The 17,018-nt window shown below is 51.8% G+C and overlaps 1 protein-coding gene across 2 annotated transcripts; it reads left to right on the top strand.

Moving 5' to 3' along the window:
• The first annotated feature begins 9,031 nt into the window (after nt 1–9,031).
• On the top strand, nt 9,032–16,768 carry Sncb (synuclein beta). 2 transcript variants are annotated; one of them, XM_048447823.3, is made up of 6 exons: nt 9,032–9,286; nt 9,893–10,022; nt 12,611–12,652; nt 12,805–12,923; nt 15,691–15,780; nt 16,138–16,768. In XM_048447823.3, the coding sequence occupies exons 2-6, from the start codon at nt 9,902–9,904 to the stop codon at nt 16,168–16,170; spliced, it is 405 nt and encodes a 134-aa protein (XP_048303780.1). In that variant the 5' UTR covers nt 9,032–9,286; nt 9,893–9,901; the 3' UTR covers nt 16,171–16,768. The 2 variants fall into 2 exon arrangements, with proteins under 2 accessions (XP_048303780.1, XP_048303779.1); XM_048447822.3 differs by lacking the exon at nt 9,032–9,286 and adding an exon at nt 9,652–9,762.
• The last annotated feature ends 250 nt before the right edge of the window (nt 16,769–17,018 follow it).

Here is a 17,018-nt window from a genome sequence, read left to right as displayed (position 1 = left end):
CCAAGGGAGTTGCTGCACTCTCCAGGGGTGGGCGTGGTCTTGGCTGCATCAGACCCCTGGCCCTTCCCTGGCACAGGGTGCCTTCCAGGCCTGATAGCACCTTCTACAGTTCCTGGAGGCAGGGCTTGTGGTGGAGAGAGAGAGAAAGAAGGGGGTGGCATTTAAAACAAGTCCCTGGGCCCGTTGAGAATCTGGCTCTTTGCCAGGGTCAGCTTGTCTTTAGGGAGCAGCTAAGTGGGGTTGACAAGCTGGGGCTCTTGAATCCCAACACTATTCTGAGATTTTTCTTCCTTTCTTTTTAAATCTTTTACTTTATTTGTGTTTACACTTTGGCCAGCCAGTGTAGTGCTATGGGGCTTTTTGGTTTTGCTTTTGTTTAGAAAGCTTGAGCCACTTGGGATTCCAGTCTCTCTATGGCAGCGGCTCCCAACCTGCGTGGGTCATGACCCGTTCGGGATCGCGTATCAGATATGCTGTATGTCGGATATTTACATTAAGACTCCTAACAGCGGCAAAATTACAGTGATAAAGTAGCAGTTAAATAATTCTATGGCTGGGGTCACCACAGCGTGAGGATCGCAGAGTAAGGAGGGTTGAGAACCGTTACTCTGTGATAACCACGCCCCTCTTTCCTTGTTCCTTCTCAGCTTGCCTTTGTTGCAGTTTGTAAATAAGGACCTTGGGGACAGGGCAGCGTGTCCTAGAATCAAGGGTCTATATGACGGTACACAAGCCAGTAGGAGGAGGTAGGGAAAACCTGACCAGGACCAAAATACAGTCCTGCGTATCTGCATGGGTGACTAACCCAACATCTAAAGGTGGGTCGTGTGCCTTGTGAGGGCAAGAAAGGATTGCCTGCAGGCCTGTGAGAAGTGAGCAAGGGAGGTGGATTAGGGGTTTAGGGGACGGCTCAACAGTTAAGAGCACTTGATGTTCTTGGAGAGGACCAAGGTTTGATTCCCAGCACCCACATAGCTAACAACCATCTGTAACTCCAGTACCAAGAGATCCAATGCCCTCTTCTGGCCTCCACAGGCACTGCATGTTGTGGTGCACAGGCAAACACGCAGGCAAAGCACTCATACACATAAGATATAAAGAAATCTTTTTGTAAAGACGCATCAAGTATATTTTTAAAATATGTTTAACTGCCAGGGCTGGAGAGATGGCTCAGTGGTTAAGAGCACTGGTTTTTCTTCCAAAGGTCCTGAGTTCAATTCCCAGCACCCATATCATGGTTCACAACCATCCGGTTGAGATCTGATGCCCTCTTCTGGTCTGCAGGCAGAAATGCAGGCAGAACACTGTATACATAATAAACAAATAAGTAAATCTTTTTTAAAATGTTTAACTGCTTTTTAATTAAAAAATTGCTTTACACTAGGAAGGGGGCACATGCCTTTAATCCCAGCACTTGGGAGGCAGAGGCAGGTAGATCTCTATGAGTTTGAGGCCAGCCTGGTCTACAGAGGGAGTTCTAGGACAGCCAGAACTTATGTCTCAAAAAAAAGAAATCCTGTCTCAAAAAAACAATCAATCAAACAAACAAAAACATCACATTACATTTATTTAAATTATTTTACCCTTTATTGATTGGTCTTTGTTGTTGTTGTTGTTGGTGGTGGTGGTGGTAGTGGTGGTGGTGGTGTGTGTGTATGTGTGTTTTGGTTACTTTGGGTGGGGGTCCGAGACAGGGTTTCTCTGTAGCTTTGGAGCCTGTCCTGGAACTAGCTCTTGTAAACCAGGCTGGCCTTGAACTCACAGAGATCCGCCTGCCTCTGCCTCTCAAGTGCTGGGATTAAAAGTGTATACCACCACCACCTGGCCGTGTTTTGCTTACTTTTATATTACTATGAAGAGACACTAAGACCAAGGCAACTTATATAAGGAAACATCTCGTGGGAACTTATCCTTCCAGAGGGTGAGTCCATGATAACAGAGCAGCAGGCAGACATGGTGCTGCAGCAGTAACTGGGAGCTTAAAACTAGTCCACAGCATAAAGTGAGAGAGCTAGCTAAAATGGTCTGGACTTTTCAAACCTCAAAGCCCACCTTCCGTGACACACCTCCTCCAATAAGACCACACCTTCTGGGCTGGAGAGATGGCTCAGTGGTTAAGAGCTTTGCCTGCTCTTCCAAAGGTCCTGAGTTCAATTCCCAGCAACCATATGGTGGTGTACAGCCACCTGTAATGAATCTTGGTACCCTCTTCTGGCCTGCACCGTATATATAATAAATAAATATTTAAAAAAAAAGACCACACCTTCTGCAACAAGGCCACACCTCTGATTCCTTTCCAAACAATCCCACCAATTTAGGCTGGCATTCAAATATATGAGCTAATAGAGTTCATTCTTATTCAAACCACCAGTGTGGGAGTGTGGGAGTGTGTGTGTGTGCACGCATGTGTGCTCTCATAGGTTGGTCACAGAACAAATTGGTGGAATCAGCTCCCTTTCTACCATGTGGATTTCAGAGATTGAATTCAAGCTGCCAGGCAAGCAAGCACCTTTATCCATGGAGCCATCTCACCGGCCCTACATTTTTTATTAATTTATTTATTTGTAGTGGGGAGCAGTGTAAGTGGGTGACCACACCACACACAGGTGGAGGTCAGAGGAAACCGTGCGGCAGTCAGCGCTCTCTTTCCACCATGTGGGTGCTAGAGATCAAACTTTTCAAGGTATCAGACTTGGCATCAAGCACCTTTGCCTGCTCAACCATGCGTGGTCCCTCTCTCAAGTTTTGAAGTATAAATAAGTCTAAAAATATCTGGTAAAATTCACAAACTCCACAAAAATCAATAAAGATGGCTCTGAACAACTCTAAATGCATTGTGACATCAAGGTCAGACAAGTCACTCGGAAGAGTTTTGCAGTGAGCAGCAGCAGAACGTCTGTAGTAACGCCTGGGCTGGCCCTGTCCTATGGGACTCCTTTGCCTCTCGCACAGAGGAGCGCCTGGAACCTAGAGACTTAAGAAAATCACTAGAACTGTGAAGACAGAGAGGAAGAGCTTGCAAGGCTCCCACACTTCCAAAGAGGTAGCGGCAGATGTCTGTGCACCTGGCGATACTGAAGGCCGTTCTTCCAGGTTGCTCTTCAGGTTCATCAGCAGGGGTTGCAAGGTGTTTCTGTTCCCAGCACCAGGACACAAGGAGGCCAAGAGGCCTCCCGTTTGGGTGCTGGTAGGTGCACCATGCTGAAGTAAGAAGGCTCCTCTTCGTTTTTCTTCCTCACACACTGTGCAGGAATGTTACTGCAGGATGCCCAGATTCCTCTGCAAGGCCAGCTCATGGACTAAGTGTCCACTTTGCTCCACGAAGAGGGCAATGCTCATCTTCACCCTTAGGAGCAGTATTCTCAGACGGTAACCTCTGTCCCGCAGCCAGATAATTCTTCCCAGTGGACCAAAGAAACAACTTGCTTGGATCTTTCTGTGTTTATTTTTTCCTTGCAACTGATGCCACTTCATTTTCTTCATCTTGTGCCTCATCCTCATCAGAAAAGGTCAAAGAACACTCTGCATCTGGGTTCCCACCGTCGCTTATTTTACCCTTTTTGGGATTTACTACTATTCTAAACAAAAGGCACTCCAGTGCTGGGATATAGCCTTTCTGGAGAAGGGTTGTCTGCGTTATTTTATTCATTCTGGTCTCCCAGAGAGAGAGACACTGTCGGGTGAACCCCACTTCCTGTTCTGAACTTTCCAATCTGCTTATCTCTCTGCCTCTTGCTCCGGCCTTGGCCACCGTGTGAGTCTTTCCTTGCTTGGAATCCTGCCTCCTTCCAGAACATTCTTTGCGTCTCAGAGAGGTCATCTGAAGTGTGGATCTGGTAGTTTAACTTGTCTGTTTAAGGTCTTCCCGGACAACCAGAATGTGATCCAAAGCCCAGGCTCAGAGCTGGCATGATCCAGCCTCACAGTGTCCTGTGCATGCTGCTCCTCCAACAGGCCAAGTTCATGGCTGCCTCGGCCTTTGCGTGTGCAGCTACTTCTCTCATTCTCCTTCCCTCCCTGGCTCATAGCCCGTGCTGGCCTCAGATTCAGACTTGATATGTAGCTGAGGCTATCCCAAATTCTGACCTTCCTGCTTCTACCTGAGTGCTGGGATTTGGGGTGTGTGCCTCCACCCTGTTTTATAAGATACTGAAGTTGAATCCCAGGACCCTATATGTGCTAAACCAGCCCTCTATCCACTGACTTACACCTCTGACCCCCGATCTCTTTAGATAACTGATTTTCCCTCTTTGTCCTTCAGGCTGGGTTCAAACGTCACCTCCTGCCCACCCTATCTAAAGAGGCTTGCTGTCCCCAGGTACTCTTAAACTCACCCCTCTTTTTTATATCATTCTTAGCCCTGAGAAACACTCATTGAATTACTCATTCAACAGATATAATACACACTCGTTCATCCCAAATGGAGCCTGACAGACAGAGCACCAATGACAGACCAAAGGAACGATTCTGCCCAGCCCAGGTTTTGAACTGATGACGTTATTGTGCTTTCTTAACAGGAGTGTGGGTAGCTCCCACAGCTGCATTTCGGAAGAGTCCCACCCCACCATGGGTGACACCACCCACCCAACCAACATACCTACTATTACTGTAGGACTCTGGAGACTCAGAGATCATGTGCAGCTGGGGACACAGCAGGGACACAGTGACTATGTCTGATGACCTCCCACTTGCCCTTACAGGAGGAAATGTTAATAGGCCCAGGCTGTGAGGGGCTTCCGAGCACTCTCTGATCTTAAGATGACAATGACTGTCCTGGCAAGAGCCATCTGCCCCCCACCACAACCTGCCCGCTCCACTGTGCCCGCTGCTGAGCAGGCTCTCAGGAATCTACAGCCTCAAACCTCCTCTTTGCTCCGGAAGGTTTCTTCCCATTCTCTCTCCATCTGTCCCTTCACAGCCTCCCCCAGGCCCAGGCATCAATGTCATACAAATGGTGATCTCTCTGGTCCTGAACTGAAATCCAGAAAAGCACGTCTGACCACCTGTGTGACTCTGAACCAGACCCCAGCTGTCACCTATGCCCAAGAGCCATGCTCCCCCAATACAGCAACAATTAAAAAATGAAAGCAAAGATCAGCCATAGTGGCACAGACCTGTGATCCCAGAATTTGGGAGAGATGTATGTCACTAGATTCAGGAAAGCCTGGGCTACAGCAAGATCCCATCTTAAAACAGTAGGAGGAGAAAGGAACAAAAGAAAGGAAGAAAGAAGGATCACTGCTGTCTCCTGTGCTCATTACAGTGGTCACAGCACATTTCTGGCCCTCCTTTTCTAGTATGTTCTCTCTAGCTATGTGCCAGCCATTCTGGCCTAAAGACAGGCAGTCGCCACTCACCGTCTGCCAGTCCCTTCTACTTCCCAGGCTTCACCAGCCCCATCCCATTGCTTCCCAGGCCTGCTCAGACATGCCTGATGCAAGCTTCTCTGTCACCACAGTGTCCTATTCTTTCTCTCATTCACACACACACACATTTGTACCCCCAACACACTATCACTTTAATTAATGTAATTTTCTTAGTGTCTGCACTCTTCCAGTAGACGAGCGCTTGACTTGTAGGAAAATCTCAGAGATGGGAACAGTTGACACAGACTTAGCAAGGCGGCTGTCACCGCTGATGCTGACAAGACCAACACAGTCCCAGCACCCTACGCAGCCCTGATCACTTGCTGTGATCTCCTCTTGCCCTGCTAGGAAGGCCATCTCCAGCGATCTCATTCTCAGCTGAAGCTTCTGTACCGACCTCCCGATGGGCAGCCAGGAGACACTGAGATGTCACTGGCATCTCTCCTTTTACTCAGCGTCAACTGAGAGAGTCTGGAACGACTTGGGAGACAAACCTCCATGCGTGTCTGTGAGGGAGTTTCTAGGTTTGGTTCATCGAGGTAGAGAGACACACCCTAAATGTGGGCAGCGCCATTTGATGGCCTGGTGTCCAGCACCAACGTCCATCTCCTTGCTGTGGACACAATGTGACTAGCCACCTCAAGCGCCCACTGCTGTGCCTTCCCACCTTGATGGACTGTACCCTTAGACTAACTTCAAAAATAGAATTTTAGTCAGGCATGGTAGTGCATCCCTCTAATCCTAGCACTCGTGGGACAGAGGCAGGTGACTCTCTGTGAGTCCGATCCAGCCTGGGCTATAGAGTGAGACTTTGTCTCGTAACGAACAAACAACAAAACCACAAAACCCTGAAATTGTTCCATGTCTTCCCACTTCCTGCAGTATGAGGCCCAAGCTGCTCGTCTCTGTCTACCCTTCTGCTTTTTTTCTCTTCTCCCTCTTGGCCCACCCTTCTTTATTCTTATTCTTTCTGGCATCCAGAGTTCTGGATGTGGGACACAGAAATCCTGCAGCTCATCTAAGCATCTGAGACACCTATGACCAAACACCAGGCAGCTCCATCCCTGGGAAGGCGACCGTGCAGCCTGGAGTGAGGCTGAGCCCATTGCTGAACAGGCTATGAGGGCTTCCCAGACACCAGAGTTTTGGACAAACCTCCAAAGCTATGGAAAATAATCAAACAGGACTCACACACAGGTAAGCTGGGCAGTGGTGGCGCATGCCTTTAATACCAGCACTCGGGAGGCAGAGGCAGGCAGATCTCCGTGAATTCAAAGCTGTGCTGGTCTACAGGACCAGTCCCAGGGTCAGCCAGAGCTACACAGTGAAATCCTGCCTGGAAAAAAAAAAGTGAAGGAACAACCAAAGTCCCTGTTCCTGAACCTGCTCCCTTTGGGCCCCCACTTCCCAGGGCCAACTTGGTCAGTGGTTTTGTGACTGTCTTCACAGAGTCCTGTGTTTCTCTTATTATGAAGGTACACAAACAACCCTTGGTATCCTCGGAGACTGATTCAGAACCCGCTGCAGGCACTGCAGTCAGGGGATGCTCAAGACCTCATGTGGATCGGTAAGGCACCACATCCAGGTTTTGCACCACCTCCACAGGCTAATCATCCTGGAGACTTCTAAGGCCTGCTACAGTTCAGTGTTAGGTAACTATTGCTTAAAAGACAACGGCAAGAAAATTGTATGTGTTCAGCATAGACAGCATTTGTTCTCACAAATTTTCTTCTTATTTAAGATTTGACTAAAACATTTTACTGTGTATATGTGTGTGGCTCTGCACACATGAACACACTACTTGTAGAGGCCAGAAGATCCTCTAGAGCTGGAATTACAAATGGTGGTGAGTGGCCTTACGTGTTTACTGGGAATTAAACTCTAGTCTTCTGGAAGAGCAATACACTCAATCACTGAGCCATCCCTCCGGATGGTCTTCTTGCAGCTGTTGGCTGAACCTAAGGATGCAGAACACTTTGACAGGGAAAGTCAACTGTATGTGTATTCATATGGAACATATCTATATTTAATACATATTGCATGTGATAAATACATATAATATGTACATATACATTTATATATTAATATATGCTGATACTAATAAAATAAAAATCATATTGATGTACAAAAAACTATGTTCTTACATATAACTTATTAAATATATAAGTATGTAATATAATTTTTCTATGAAACAGAATTAGCATGTTCAGTACCTACAAGTTTTGCAGCCTGCTTCTCACTAACATGTCTTGTTTCACTAGTGTGTTGGTACATGGGGGTCAGGCTCCTGGCTCCTTTCCACATCACAGTGTGCCATCGGGTGGGTATCCTGTAAGGAAGTAAGTAACCAGACCTCTAAGAGGACATTGTTGGTTGTAGTCTACAATGGCCATGCCTGCACCTGTGCACACACATGTGTCGGTGTGCACACACGTGACTAGGGATCCGCAGAGCGAGTTCCTGGAAGGGGAGCCTCTGATCCCAAAGGACTATGCACTCATAGTCCTGACAAATGCTGCCAAACCGGCCTCCTAACAGCCTCTGCCAACTCAACAGTCCTGCTACAGCCATGAGCGTTTTCCTGCCTGTGCCCTGCTGTCTGCTGCTGGCACACCTTAGCTCATCACTCATCTCTCACACACCCCGCGCTTCTGTGCCCACTGCCTTTGCCTGTGTTATAGCCACAGCCTAAAACACCCTTCCAACCTTGTTCCCGAGGGAACATCTTACCCATTCGGTGAAGCCCGCAATAAGTGCCACCTCCTTTTTACTTCCTCCCTTGACTCCCTGTACTGACAGGGTCCCTTTCACCTGCCATTCCACACCTGCATGGGCACAATTCTGTCATCGAGCTGACTGAGGTCCCATTGTGCATCCAGAATCCCTGCCCATAACTATACGCGAAGGTCCATGTCCTCTTCTCTTTAGCTCCTACTGTAGGTGGCTCTGCCTTCTGACTGCCCCTTGGCATGGCAGTGTCTCTGACCTTTGCACTCGAAGGTCCGGCTATGTGGATCCCTCGCCTTTCTTAGTGTGCTTTGGTGCTTCTTCGGGATCTCTCTACTCCAGGAAGGTTCTTTGCAGAGGGCTTTGCTGTCTGCTGACCCTGCCTCAAGCCCTGTCTCTCACACCAGCGTTTCACTATCTTCCCAGCACCTCTCGCAGCTGAAATAACCCTGTTTGGTTTAAGTGTGGATACATTTATTTTGTTCCCTACCTCTCATCTCTGCGTGGGCATGAGTGCATACACGCGGCATCTCCCTGAGGTCAGATCCTTGTGTTGCTCCCCCCCCCCCCCCAGAGGTTCTTCACCCTCGAACCTGCACTACACATCAAAGCGCTGCCCAGACAGGCATTGATTCCCTGCTTGGTTCTACAGAAGAGGGAACTGGCTAAGCGGTTCAAGATCCCACAGTCACTGACAAACCCAGCTAGGATTCGAATCTATCTCAACTCCCAAGCCAACCGCATCATTTCTTTCCCACTCCTCTCTCGCCGCATTGCCCCCTCCCATACTCCCCAAAGACTAGCGTCTCAAGCACCAGGGTCCCCCGACTACACGTCAGAGGCCCGCCCCCGGAGGCTTGCCTGCTCTGAGGAGATGTCACCCTCCCCGCCCCCTGTCAGTCAGGCGGAAGGGGCGGCGCGGCCACCAGGGGGGGTGCTGAGCTCAGAGCTGCCGCAGCGCTAGAGCTGGAGCCGGAGCTGAGCCGGAGCGTGCGAGTAGCATCCTTTGGTGGTAGCGCACCCGAGGCCGGACCACTGCTGCGCTCCTGTTCAGGGCCAGTGACCCAAGCTCCTGACCACGGCTGGACCCCACTGGCTCCGATCCTAACCCTGCCCCGCGTAGTCCAACCTCGGCGTCTGCTTGCCGCTGCCGCCACCACAGCTCCATCGCCAGCCCGGCCCCCGAAACCTAGGTGAGGCGCAGGGAAGCGGATCGAACTGGGGTCCAAAGGGACCGAGGGGACGGTGAGGAGGGAAATGGAGACTGCACTGGGGGGAAACGTGGGCACGAAGGTAGAAAGCGCTGGGCAGGCGCGGGCAGGTGCACTGCAGGATGCGTGTGTCTGTCCTCTCCGTTGCTACAGTCTGGGTGGATGTGCGGACGTGCGTCCGTGCCCGTGTGTCAGAGTGTCCATGCGCTTCTGAACGGCCGTGTCTTGTGTGTGCACGTGAGCATGTCCATGGTGTGTGTTTGCATGCTGACCGTGTGACTGTCGTGTGCGTGTGTCGGGTCCGGGTGTTCGCGCCGAGCCCAGCTTCCGGTTCTGCGGGCCTGCAGGTTGCAGATCTCCGGATAACCGAGATGGTGGCCCCTCCCGCGTCCCGGGGTTTCAAGGACGCTAGGACTCGCCGCAGCCTGGCCCTGAGGCCTAGAGCTGGAGTGGAGTGGGTAGGAGGGACTCTGGGCCCAGAAGCGCGCCAATTCTCAGGGATGGAGGGAGGGGGCACCAGGTCCTCCGGGAGGGCCGGAGTGAACGTGTGGAGCCAGCACCTGGCACTTGTGTGTTCGCCCTCCCCAGGCCGCCAGGATGGACGTGTTCATGAAGGGCCTGTCCATGGCCAAGGAGGGCGTTGTGGCTGCAGCTGAGAAAACCAAACAGGGGGTCACCGAGGCAGCAGAGAAGACCAAGGAGGGCGTCCTCTACGTCGGTGGGCAAGGGGCTGCCGGGCTGGGTGTCTTCTGGGGGTACCAGGAAGGGTCCTCAGAGAGATTGAGGGGTCTGAGCGTGAGAATATGAGTCAGCAGATGGGCGAGGTCAGTAGGGGTCACTGGGGACACAGCCAGCTCATGGAATTGACCAGAGGGAGGTGGGAACAGGGTGGGAGCTAGTGAAGATGGTGTTCAAACGAAAGACCTGGGACAATGCAGTGAGCTCACCAAAGTTTCCTTTTTCTTATCCTGACATCACTATTAATAGTGACCTGATGGGGAACCTTTACTTGAGGCCAAGGGCCGTGAAAGGCCACAGCATCTGATGCTCCTGGCCTTTTTTCTACAGATCAGGGACACTGGGGCCCTCTGCCAACCATTCTACCCAAGGTCACACAGCTGGGAAAGCCTAAAGCTGGGGTGTAAATCCAGCCGGGAAGCCCCACCTTCCCTGGGTATTGGCGGGCTCTCTCCAGCTACCTGCTCCCCCCACACACACTGCCTGTGGGTTTACCCCGTTGTTCCTCCAGTTCACCCTCCTCTCAGAGGTCAGCTGGCATCAGGACAAAGGTCAGGAGGTTAATGTCTTTCCATAAGGCTGGGAATGGAAGCTAGCAGACTTGTTTTGGAGCTCATATGGTGGGCCAGGGCTTGCTCTTGTAGAAAAAGATATAAAAGAGCCGGACAGTTTGCCCAAGGTCATAGCAAATTTGGATGCTCATTAAAAACATACTCTGTGCCAAGCATTGTGTGGATGCTGAGCTGTGACGAGGCAAGGGGACAAAACTGCGAATTCCTCGTGGCGAGGCACAGCATTTCCGGGATGGATCTAGCATCAAGCATCAAGTGTGGGAATCATTTGGGGGAAAGAAAGCCAAAGGGGAGCTACCTGTGAGGGTGGTGTGTGTGGAACAGGCCTGAATACCAAGAAGCCTGGGAAGGCAGAAAGGCGGGAGACGAGGACCGTAGAGAGTCACGGCGAAGGACGAGCTCAGGTCGCTAGGCAAGAGCCAGTTCACAAGAAGACCTTGTGAGTCAGGCTGGAGCATCCTTGTAATTGCCATTAAAGGCTGTACGTGAGAGACTGACATGATCTGACCAGTTCACAGTTGTCCCTCCAAGCTACAGGGACGAGTAAATTGCAGGGAGGCCAGGAAGTATTGCCGCCAGAGGCAAGAGCAGCGGTAGGTAAGCCCAGCCGTGAGCCCACATCTGCCTAGCCAGGTTCTGCCCCCCTTTTACTCCTTCCTTGTCTTTTGCTTCTTAAACCCCTGGCACCCCACTATTGTCTCTCTGCTAATAGGCTCTGCCTCTCCAAGCCACGGAGGCTTTTTCCTCGGCAGACACTTACTTTCTAGTCTTCCCTTTCCCAGAAACCTCTGCTTTAAGACCCCGGCTCCTGTAGCCTAGCATGCAGTACCCCTCGTGGCCCTCCTCAGCCTGCATTTCCAGCATTGTTTTTCACCATGCCCAATGCTCCTGGTCCTCGGGTGGTGTTTTGCCTGCCTGGTTCCACGTTTTTGGTTCTCCCTCGCTAGTCTCCTTTTAGAATATCAGTGTGCTCCCCGTATCTCAAGTCCCAGGCGGTGTCCCCACCTCTTGTAGTCCCTGCAGTCTAAATATTCTTTCCCTACCACTCCAGGTGAGACAATGGGCCACTGGCCCGTCAGACAGTCTGACAGGCCTTGCACATAAAATGTACAAACAGTTTGTTGAGGAGGGAATAAATAACGCGTGGCATGACTCCTGTCCCTTCCACCTCCAACTTCTGGCTGGCCTTAGTTTGGGGTCCACTTCATTCCAGCCGGGCCTCACCCGTGACTCTGGCTAACCTAGTCTCGCCCTCTCCGTATTGACCCTTAGCCTAGATTTACTAGCCTTTGTCTGGCTGCTAAGTCTTCACATGGCAGGGTGCCCAGGCCCAGGAGGATACACACCCCATGGTCGGAACTTCTTGCCTCTTCCAGTACCATGTCGGCATCTGACAAAGACCCAGTCAGTGTCATGAGTGCCTTCTACAGTCTGAACATCACCGTTAGACTCACCTGCACCTAACACTCTCCGCTTTAGTCCAAAGGAAGAACTGGCCCTTGTTTGGAGGAGCCACTCATGAGAGACATACACGGGGCACCAAGGGCATCTTCCAAACACCTGGCTCTGCTCCTCCCAGCACCACCTCCCATCTTGGACTACACATATACACGGCACCTGAGAGCAGGAGTTTTAAGTCGGCTTTGAATGCTTGCTCACTCAGCTCCTAACCAATTGCAGACCCTTACTGAGCTTCTGGTTTCCAACTGTAAAGAGAGAGAGCTATACCACCCCTCCTCTCGCTGCCCAGGCTGCAGACCAGAAGTTACAAGCTTTGCACCGCCATTCAGACAGCCTCCACTGGGGAGTGTGGGTGTTGGGGCAGGGGAGCAGAAGGCCTGAGCAAATATGTGTAGGAACTGAGTGTAATTAGCGTGGGGGTGAGAATTGTGGGATGTGGGGGTTCAGGGAGGCAGTTCAGGGGACCCATTGCATTGGGTTGGAATCTCTGCTCGCTATGCACAGACTTCTGAAATATGCTCCTTTCTTCCTATAGGAAGCAAGACCAAAGAGGGAGTGGTACAAGGTGTGGCCTCAGGTACCAGACCAGTCCTAGGACTTTAGGGGGGTGAGGGGTATGGTGGCTCCTGAGGTTTCTTTGTGGGGTTGCCCCTGGGGAAGGAAGACTTCGGGACACTATGTCGGGGGCTCCTGGCACTGAACCCTTCCCCCAATACCTCCCTGCTCCAGTGGCTGAGAAAACCAAGGAGCAGGCATCACATCTGGGAGGAGCTGTGTTCTCTGGGGCTGGGAACATTGCGGCAGCCACAGGCCTGGTGAAGAAGGAGGAGTTCCCCACAGACCTGAAGGCAAGTGATCCCCCAGCGTATGATGGGCATGCTGGGCACACATGCCTGCCACCATCCACCTCTAGTCCTCCAGCCTGGGGCACACGCTTGCTTGCCTCCTTTCCTACAAGTCTGTGCTACACTGGGCTCAGAATGAAGCAGTGGGGAGGTGTGCATAGATGCCATGCTCCCTGGGAAGGGACCCAGAAGGGGCTGTGAGTGCATAGCCCGCTTACCAGCATGAGTTCAGATATTCCTGGGCATGTCTGAACATGCCTCGGCTTGTTCAGTCATTTCCTTTCATTGAATGGATGTCCGTGCCAGCGAAGACCTGTTCTTAGTGGCTCCACAGTGGGTGGGGCCCTGCATTCACGCTACTGAGATAGTGAGAGATCACAGCGCAAAACCAGCCAGTGCGCACGCGTGTCAGACGGGGTACGCATGCGCAGTGAAGAGAACGCTGTGATGGGGCAAAGCACTGTGACAGGACTACCTGAGCTAGGAGAGCTTCCCTGGGGAGGTGCCATTGGACAGCCCCAAGAAGATGTGCCGGAGCTGTATTTCAAGCTGTTCTGAGCAGGAAACACAAAGGTCCTGAGGCAGAAGTCAGGAGACAAAAACACAAGTGACTGTAACGCTATAGGTCTAGAGACCCCACCTTGAGAGCCACCATGATAGAAAGCCTGGCCGGCAAACGGTGAATGCTCACGACCAGGCCAGCAGTGAACATGTGGCCTGGCAGGAGTATGTAAGACTTTTTCTTGTGGGACTGAAGAGATGGCCCAGCAGCTAAAAGAACTTGTTGCTCTTGCAGAGGAACTGAGTTAGGTTCCCAGCATCCACATAGTGACTCACAACCATCTGTAACTCCAGTTCCAAAGGATCCAATGTCCTCTTCTGGCCTCTTTAGGACCCAGGCCCACACATGGCATATAGAAGATATACATGCAGACAAGCACTCATACATATAACTATATAACTATATAACTATATATATATATATATGTATGTATGTATGTATGTATGTATGTATTTGGTTTTTCGAGACAGGGTTTCTCTGTAGCTTTGGAGCCTGTCCTGGAACTAGTTCTTGTAGACCATGCTGGCCTCGAACTCACAGAGATCCACGTGCCTCTGCCTCCCGAGTGCTGGGATTAAAGGTGTGCACCAACACTGCCCAGCAAAAAAAAAAATCTTTTTTTAAAGGCGGCTTTAACTACACACACACACACACACACACACACCCCCAAAAGAAAGGCATTTTGGAAGGGGATCTCTCCAATGAAGCCAACAGTCGGCTCAAGACACAAAACACCAGCCTCCAGAATTCCTGCACTACGCTGCCTTTAGGGTCCCTTCTAGCCAGGCCTACATGAGGCATTAGGATGTGCCTGGATCATGGAGGGACTCCCTTAGCTCCCTTCAGTCCAAGCCCTGCCTACCCCCTCAAGGCACCTGCCTCCTGACTTCCATCACTGCAGACTTGTGGGGTGCTTTTTTAATCTCATGAGTATGTCATCAGGAAGAGGGCAAGCTCTTCTGTATTCTGCTTTGCCTAATCCACCGTGTGACCTCTAAGCCTGCTACGATCTGTGCCCCCATTCTCCATTCCCAGGGATCCATGTTCCACTGTGGTTAGGTGCTGAGCCTTTTCTACTGTCCTGCTGTATTCGCTTCCACACAAAGGGCTCAAGCTGGGATTTATTTGGGATGTGGGTGCTGCAGTTTGAGCCAAGGCCTTTAGCACACTAGACACAGGTTCTAGCATGAAGCTATACCCTGAAGGCCTCAAGCTGGGACTTTGAGCTGTGTCTTTCCTGGATTCCAGTCGTGTCTGGGTAACTTGAGACAAACTAATATTTCTCATCTCTCTGGTCATCCCCACAAAGAGAGGACTGAGCCGCCATCCTTATTTACAGGAGACGTGAAGCCCTCAAAGGGGTGAAAAACCCTAAAGGGTGCAGGTAGACAGGACTCCAAGGAGCTGAAGCCACCCATGGGACTAAGGCAACTGGAAGCGCCAACTTTTCAGTCCCACAGGTCCAGGGTCCTAGGCATGTTCTGGTCCACATGTGGTCTTCTACAGCCATGCATACACCCCAAGTTATCACGTGTTTACATATGTGTGCTCATTTGCAGGTGGCGGGCCATGTGTCTAGCAGACCTCTACCTGAATGTTCATTGGTCTGTGCCCATCTGGGCAGCAGATGCAGGGGGGGAGGGGAGAGTCTTAGCTCACACATCCAAGCAACTCCATGAGCTGTTGCTTCCAGCTTATCTTAAAATAGCTACAGTGAAGAAATCAGGCCAAGCTCAGCCTGGGGGAGGGAGGGATGGGTGGAAGGCTGCGGAGGGAATGGCACAGAGCCCCTCTCCAGCCCCAGACCTGAGCCTGCAGCTCCCTTCTGCCTGAGCTGGGAGCTTCCGGAATTCTCTCCTGGGTCCTATAGTTAGTCCAGCAGTTTGACTGAGCCTAAACGGGAGACCCATCAGCTGTCAGTCTCAGGGATAGAGGTAGAGGCTGTCAGGTGCTGGGCTGAGCAGCAGAATGCTCAACCCTCCCTCCCTCCACACTCCTAGCTTCCCCTGATGATCGGGTGGGAATTCACCAGTCACACCTGCATCTTCTCCTTTTTAAGATCTCCAAATAGACACCTCGCCCAAACATCCCTTGCACTGCCAAGCTACCCTAGTCTACCTCACTCTTCCAAGCAACCCATGTCATGCTAGCATGAGATTTTAAGGAGTGTCCAGCTGCCCACACAGCCCTGCTCTCCTCTGTCCACAGCCAGAGGAGGTGGCCCAAGAAGCCGCTGAAGAGCCACTGATTGAACCCCTGATGGAACCTGAAGGGGAAAGTTATGAGGGAACACCGCAGGTGAGGGGGCCACAGGGCTGGGAGGGGGCGTCCCTGAAGATGACGTCACCCCTAGCAGGGTGGGAGGTCCCCAATGTAAGAAGTTGAACTGGGGGCTTCAATAACTCAGGCTCCAGGAGGTGGAAGTAGAGAGGAGCGGAAAGATGGCAGATGGTGTCTAATACTAGGACCCAGGCACAACTAACTGCCTTGGACTACCTCGGCAGCGGGACCCAACTCCAGGTTTCTTCCTACCCTGGGGGTGGGGCAAACATTGTTCCTCCTTGCTGGGGAGGAAACTGGTGGGCTGCATTTGACCACTCAGTCTCCAACCCTTCCTTTATGCTCTTCTCTATTCCACTCCCTCCCCCGCTGCAGGAGGAATATCAGGAATATGAACCAGAGGCGTAAGGGTCCAGGAGGGCCCCGGCACCAGCAGCACAATTCCTTCCCTGCCCCTGTTCCATCCCTCATCCCCAGAACCAGGGCTGTCCTTCTACCTTTTCCCCCCAAACACAAGATCTTCCTTCGGCTCCGAGGCACCGCCGTCGGGCCTGTGTTAGAGTCTGCCCTGCCCTTCCGTCTGTTTTACTTGCCCGCATTCATCCCTGAGGAGTGAACTGGAGTCGCGCAGAGGCCCGGCTGGGAGCTCTGCCTCACCAGTGATACCCCTCACCCTCCATCTGGTCCAGTGTCTGCGCGGATGTAGCATGTTCTATGTATTTTTAAACCAAGATGGGAAAGCTATGGCTCCTTCCCCATCCCAACAGAGGTTCTCCGAGGGGCCCCCCGGGCAGCCCCACTTCGACCCCTACAATATTTTTTTTTTAACCCAAACCAGGAGCCAGTTCGTGCCATGCCCCCTCCCTCAGCCCGCTCGGTCCAAGCGCGGGCGTCGTGTGTTGTGATTGTGGCATGGAGAGCCCCCCACCCACCGTGTGAGCGTGTCCCGGGTGGGTCGGCCCAGCCGCCCCCCAGCGTGTCCATGAATAAAGCCAATCTGTCTGTAGCTAGCGCCGCATGGGCAGGGCTGGGCCTCAGGGCCCCGGACTGCCCCTCCGCTCTTTGGGTCTGGCACACTCAACACAGGCACATCGCTGACTACCTGGGATCTCAGTTTATCCATCTCCTATTGCAAGCAGGCCCAAGACTCGGAGGGAGGGTGATCGCCCCCACCGCTACTTGTGCTGGGACTAAAGTTGACTGGGAGGCGGGAAGTTAGCATCGGGCGCCACCTCCTGGCAGGAAAAGGGGTGCAG

This window comes from Myodes glareolus, chromosome 14 (genome assembly GCF_982192425.1).
Source record: "Myodes glareolus chromosome 14, mMyoGla1.1, whole genome shotgun sequence".
NCBI lineage: Eukaryota > Metazoa > Chordata > Mammalia > Rodentia > Cricetidae > Myodes > Myodes glareolus.
The sequence above is the reverse complement of the archived record's forward strand: the minus strand, read 5'-3'. Positions and strand labels throughout refer to the sequence as shown.